Raw genomic sequence first — 6,537 nt, forward strand, 5'->3', positions numbered from 1 at the left:
TCTTTCCCTTTTTAGTTCTTAAAATGCTTCCTTTTAAAAGAAAATTTCTGGGTAAAAAGATAAGGCGTGCAGAAGGTAAAATTTTCATGTTAAAGAAAGGTTTTGGTTTTTTTTTTTGGCCACACTACACGGCTTGTGGGATCTTAGTTCCCTGAGCAGGGACTGAACCCAGGCCCTCCGCAGTGAAAGCGCCGAGTCCTAACTACTTGACCGCCAGGGAAGTCCTTAGAGAAAGGTTGTAATACTGTCTTGTGTGTCTGCCAGATGCTGCGCTGAGGGCGTCAAAGTATTTTAAAGCAGGGTCCTCACCCAGGGCTGTTCTGCCCCCCAGGGACGTTTGGCAGCCTCTGGACACATCTGTGGTTGTCACCCCCAGGGTGGGGGCCAGGGAGGCCGTTCCACACCCACAGTGCCCATCTCTGGCCCCGAGTGTCCATGGCGCCAAGGGAGAAACTGCTGTGGAGAGGACCAGTGCTATCTGATGGTCCCATCTCACAGGTGAGGAAACTGAGTCTTAGCACCCAGCTAGCGAGGGGCCGGGCAAGGCTATGAGCACAGGGGCCTCCAGTGAGGTTCAACCACAGCAGAGCGACTGAGTAGGGCCAGGTGTGGTCATACGGGAACGGACACGGTTACCTATAGAACCGGAACTCAGCAATGACACTTTTCTCTTGCTCGAGTGTTTTCTAACCACTATTTCCCACTGTATGAAGAACACAGCAATGTACACTTGCATGTTAACCTCTCGAGTGTGCCCTGGGGTGGCCTCGTAAGGTCCACGCCTAGACCTGGGGCTGCCGGGTCAGGTGAGACATAGGTTGGCGCTGTAATAGATGCTGCCTCTGCACCCCAGAAAGGCCGAGCCACGTCCCCTGGCTGCGCTGCCCAGGGGTGCCTGGCCCCCTTCTCTTGGCAGCCCTGGGCAGCACACGGGCGGCCCACCTCTCAACTTTAAAAGGGTTGGCCACATCTCCTCCTGGTTATTTGTATGGTTTAGTTTTTTTCCGTCTAAGTCTTTGGTCCAGGAGGCCTTTATGCTGGTGTGAGGTAGGGATCCAGGAGGTCTGATTAAGGGGTCTCTTTGTAAAATCTGGAATTCTGTAGACCTGGACCCCGGTGAAGATACTCTGGTCACATTTTTTTTTTTTTTTTTTTTTTTGGTCCGCAAGCCTCTCACTGCTGTGGCCTCTCCCGCTGCGGAGCACAGGCTCCGGACGCGCAGGCTCAGCGGCCATGGCTCACGGCCTAGCCGCTCCGTGGCATGTGGGATCTTCCCGGACAGGGGCACGAACCCATGTCCCCTGCATCGGCAGGCGGACTCTCAACCACTGCGCCACCAGGGAAGCCCTGGTCACATTTGTATGATGGAGCATCTGGGTCGGGGAGTGGAAGGTGCACCTCTCAGCCCTGCAGCTGCATCTTTTGTTCCCGAACCTCCTGGGGCAGGCACGGGGGTGGGCCCCCGTTGGAAGCTGCAGGACAGTTCTACGGTGGGCACCACCAGTGTCCCACAGACTCACAGACTGCTGTCCTGGGGACAGGTGGCTTCACGGAGTGGATGGAGGCTAAGTGAATGCTCCAGGTGGCACTGAGAATGGGCTGGGCCTCACCCACCAGGATCCAACAGAGGAGGCTCAGGACAGCCTGCTTCCTGGACCCAGGGTCTCCAGCTGGTGGGAAGCAGAGCCCCCGCGGCCCTCGGCGTGCAGAGCAGGAGAGAGTGGCCGGGTGGGGGAGTTGGGGGGCAGAGAGAGAAGCCACAGGCCCGGGGGGTCTGGAGGGGGCGGGAGCGCATGTGCATTGTGTCTGTGCACATATGCGTGTACGAGCATGCATGGAGACTCGGGTACCTTGGAGCCGTGCCTTGCCAGAACCTCCCATTCGCCACTGGTCAGTGTGATCTCCTCCTTGATGGGGCATTTAAATTCATCTGGAAGAAAGGAAAAGAGGTGAAGGGGGCCCGGGAAGCTATGATGGGGACTCAAAGCACACAACGAATTCTCCATGGAGCCCAGGCAGCCAGGTGATGGGCGGGTACACCGGCTGGGCCCCAGGGATGGTACAGGGACCCGCCACAGCACAGCCCAGGGAGCGAGGTGTGAGGTTCCCACCATGTGGATGGGGCGCCAGCATTTCCCCAGAAAAACCAGGGATCTGCATTTTTATCAAAAGCACCCAATTTTCAGGACTTCCCTGGGGGTCCAGTGGTAAAGGCTCCTCTGCGCTTCCTCTGCGGGGGCCGCGGGTTCAACGGCTGGTTGGGGAACTAAGATCCCATATGCCGTGCAGCCAAAAAAAAAAAGCACCCAATTTTAGAATCCTGCAGGTCAAACCGCCACCTTCCACGCCCTGGACCTGTGACCGCTTGGGACATGTTGGGAACCAGATCCTGATTAAAACTCTGGGGCTGAGCAAAGGCTCAGTGGAGTTACAGGAGGTTTTTTGGTGGGTAGGTCTCGCTTTTGAATTTTTACCAGGTAAATAACAATACAGAATGTGTCTTGCCACATGTTAGAAATTATTAAGACAGTTTATGAGTACTGGCTAAAATTGTTTTCTTTCCTTTTCTTTTTTTAAAAAAAATATTCATTTATTTATTTATTTATTGGCCACATTGGGTCTTCATTGCTGCACGTGGGCTTTCTCTACTTGCGGCAAGCAGGGGCTACTCTTCGTTGCGGTGCGCAGGCTTCTCATTGCAGTGGCTTCTCTTTGTTGCAGAGCATGCGCTGTAGGTGCGCGGGCTCAGTAGTTGTGGCGCACGGACTTAGCTGACACGTGGGACCTTCCCGGACCAGGGCTCGAACCCGTGTCCCCTGCATTGGCAGGCAGATTCTTAACCACTGTGCCACCAGGGAAGTCCCTAAAATTGTTTCCTATCCTCTTGGATCTGAAGCAAACTACTGCCCACGTCACCCAGGGAGGGACAGATGTCCCCGCACAGATCCACAGGGCTGCACAGTCAGGAAGTTCCAGTGAAGAGACCTGGGCCGAGTGACTTGTCACAAGAAGACCCGGGAGGGCTGTTCCTCCGCCCCTCACTCACCAGGGACCAGATGCGCCACTTCCTGCCCACTCACGCCTTTGCTGACACCCACTCTGCTGGGCCCAGGCAGGGAGCCCAGTCGCACAGGCCTCCTCTGGGGCCGGCCCTGCAGACATGCCTGCTCCCAGTCCACAGTTGCTGTGCCCTCAATTCTCCTGCTGCCCCCAGGAGGCCGCCAGGAGGCCTGGGTGATGGCTCAACCTGCTGGTGCCCCTGCCTTGCTCCCACTCGCTCTGACTGCCCTGAGTCGTCTTCTGGGCTCAAGCCCACGCTGCTCACGGTCCAGAGGGTCCCGCCGACCATGCCAGGCCCCTCCCTCCTCCCTTCCTGGCCCCTCGCTGGGGAGCCACCTGTGTCACCAGGACACACCCAGCCTCCTGACCGCCCTCCCACTCGGCCGGGACGCCCTTAAGGAACCCACTCCTTCGGCCTCGTCTTCTGGACCGTTCAGTCGCCTGCAGCAGGCGGAGGCCTTGAGGCAGGGCGGTGGAGAGGATGCAGTCGGGGCGCCACAAGGTGGAGGGGAAACCAGCAGAGCCCACCTCAGAGGCAGGGGTCCCCCGGGGACACCTGCCATGAGCCCCACTCAACCACCACCAGGCAGAACAAGAGCTCTTGGCTGCCCATTTCAATAGGGAGGATGAGGATTTCTCCAGTGAGATCTCCAAGGCGAGGGGGTTTCAAACAGAAAAGCAAATGCTGACGAGCATCTCTGAGACGGCTCAGCTGGCCTGTGACGGCCGCGCTCAACCCTGAAGGACAACAACGCCCAGATGGTGGTCACTCCTTGGTCCCCATCCTGCCGCGCCTGAGCCCCCCGGATACCCCCTCCCTTGGGTGACCGTCTCCACGCTGTGGCGGCCTCAGTCTCCTTAGCAGGCATGGCCTCGAAGCCCTGTGGCTCATCCAGGACAGTCCCACCCCCAGGGGACACTGGGTGGTGTCTGGGTTCATCTGTGGTTGTCACGACGGGGGCGCTCCTGGCATCGAGTGGGTGGCGGCAGGGATGCTGCTCCACACCCCACAGGGCCCAGGCACCCCCCAGAGAGTGACCCGGCCCTGATGTCCACAGTGCCGGGGAGAGCCTGCTCCAAGCTCTGAGAGCCCGGCTTGACACTCAGACCACACCCTCCCTACCCAGGCTCCGCCCTTGGTGCCCCAGCCTGTCCCCAGGCTGAGATGCCATCCGAGTGTGAGGACACCCACGTTCCCACCGCGGATCCACCGTGGTCCCCAGAACCTGCACAGAGCTTCAACTTGAACATGTCCAAAACCCAACTCAATAGTTCTCTCCTAACTGTCCCCTCAGTCTTTCCGTCTCAGGCTGGAACTCCAAAACCCTTTCAGATGTCCACGCCGTCCCTCGCTCTCTCTCAGACCCCAGTGCAACCCACCGTGTCAGCGCAGCAGTCAAGTACATCCAGAATTGGGCCCACCTGGATCTAGAGCAGAGTCAGCTCAGCCCCACTGCCGAGCCACGTCCCAACTTTTGTCACCTCCTCCCTCCCTCAGACTCTGCTCCATGAACAGCCACAAGAATCATTCTAAACCGGCTGAAGGTCAATGGTAAAAGCCCTAGTCCTCCCCACGGCCCACGAGGCCCTGTGCCACCTGCCCTGTCCCCTCCCTGTCCTCCCCTCCTCCCTCTCTCCCCCTTGCTCACTCTGCTCCAGCCACACGGGCCTCCTGGCTGTCCCTCCAACACGCCAGGCCCAGCCCTGCCCTGCCGCAGGGCCTTTGCACGGGCTGACCCTCGGCCTGGAGCACCGTGTTGTGGCTGCTTCTGCCTCCACCCGATCTCTGCTCTGTGGCACGGTATCCACTGCTGTGCCCCTGGCCTCCTGGCCTCTCACTGTATTTGGATGATGCCTGCCTCCTCCACCAGAGCAGAGGTCTTTGCTTTTCTCTTCCTACAGTGATACCCCCAACACCTAGGGCGGGGCAGCTTTTCCTATAAAGAGCCAGACAGCACAGACTTGGTGTGCAAAGGGCCTGGCAGGTAATCAGCGCTCAATAAATACTGACACCTGAATAAGCCGGGAGCTGGCTGTGATAACCCTGCCAGACCAGGAATGGCACTGGGAAAGGCCAGCCTCTTAGTCATTGGCACCCACTCCCTCTGGAGTGGGACCAGGGAACAAACCACAGGCTTGAACCACAGGCGATGAGCAAGGTGTTAGTCAGGGTCGCTCACCTTCCCCGGGGCTGAAGGGCTGGGTCCAGTCGTAGCCATGGGGCTTCAAAACGGCGGTGACTTTGTACAAGTGGCAGAAGCCAGTCTTGCACTCGTTGGCGCGGATGAAGCAGAGTTCATCCTCTCCCTCTGGTTGGGGGAAGGGATAGAAGATGTCGTGAACCTGTCCAGGCAGAGAGAAAGAGAGAGGATGTGTCAGAGGCAGGGGCTGGGGTGGGGTGGGGACACATCCCTTTGAGAAAGGGGAGGCTCCGACCGCCTGGCTAGAGGTCAGACCCCACAGACTCTCCCTCCGGAGCTGGCTTCTCCGCATTGCCAGCCCCCGTCCAGCTAGGGAGCTGGGGGCGGGGACGCGGGACCCCAGCCCGGGCAGGGCACACACCCCCGCCCTTACGTTGATCCACACGTCGGTGACCTCCTCGTACACCACGTGCGGCTGGGCGCTCCTGGGCACGGCTCTGGCGAAGGCTGCCCGCTGCTCCTCGTTCTCGGCGGTGGGGATGAACAGGGCCGGGGGCAGGAGGACGAGCTGAAGCCGCTGCTGCGGCCGGTCCAGGAACATGGCCCAGGCACTGGGGGGCGAGGCAAGAGAGGACCGGCACCTCAGGGGCCAGCGGAGGCCAACCAGGGCCCGACGGCCCCCTTTCCACACTTGTGTTTGATCAGAACGGTGCCTCCTTTGCCGACCTCACTGACACCTGAGCAGGTGACCCTGCAGCATGCAAAGGGTCCCTGGCCAGCACGCCCGCTCAGGGGGACACGGGGGTGCTGACAGAACCGTGCAATCCAGCTTGTTCTGAAAACACCTCACATCATTTGTAAACTTGGCCGACTTCTGCTGAACCCTCAGCCTTTATTTATCCTTTGTTTCATATTCTACTCTAAGTGGACAGTTTTTGTTTTTGTTTTTTCCCCCCAGTCGTGCTGCGTGGCCTGTGGGACCTTAGTTCCCCGACCAGGGATCGAACCCGCACCCCCTGCAGTGGCAGCACAGAGACCTCACCACTGCACCACCAGGGAAGTCCCCAAAATACTCTTCTTTGGATCTCCCCCTGCATCACTGAAAAACGGACAAGCCATTCTTGGCTTGTGGGCTGTATGGTAATGGGCAGCGGGCTGGATTTGGTCCCCGGGTGGTGGTTTGGGGCCCTGGTTTAGAGGTGTCTGCCCCAACTTGGGCAGAAGAGTTAGAAAATGACTGTGAAGGGACACCTTCTACCTTGTGAGGGAGACACTCACTATTTGCCGTCGCGTGTCCAGCCGGCCCTGGCGATGTACTCCACCTTTGGGAAGAGCG

The 6,537-nt window shown here is 58.8% G+C and overlaps 1 protein-coding gene across 1 annotated transcript in view; it reads right to left on the bottom strand.

The window, feature by feature from the left end:
- Positions 1-6,537, bottom strand: part of DPP9 (dipeptidyl peptidase 9) — a 41,580-nt gene that overhangs the window by 12,366 nt on the left and 22,677 nt on the right. The window contains 4 exon segments of the mRNA XM_007460534.1: positions 1,851-1,930; positions 5,241-5,403; positions 5,635-5,812; positions 6,480-6,535. Coding sequence (XP_007460596.1) covers positions 1,851-1,930; positions 5,241-5,403; positions 5,635-5,812; positions 6,480-6,535 — 477 coding nt within the window.

Source organism: Lipotes vexillifer, unplaced genomic scaffold (genome assembly GCF_000442215.2).
Source record: "Lipotes vexillifer unplaced genomic scaffold, Lipotes_vexillifer_v1.1 scaffold1011, whole genome shotgun sequence".
NCBI lineage: Eukaryota > Metazoa > Chordata > Mammalia > Artiodactyla > Lipotidae > Lipotes > Lipotes vexillifer.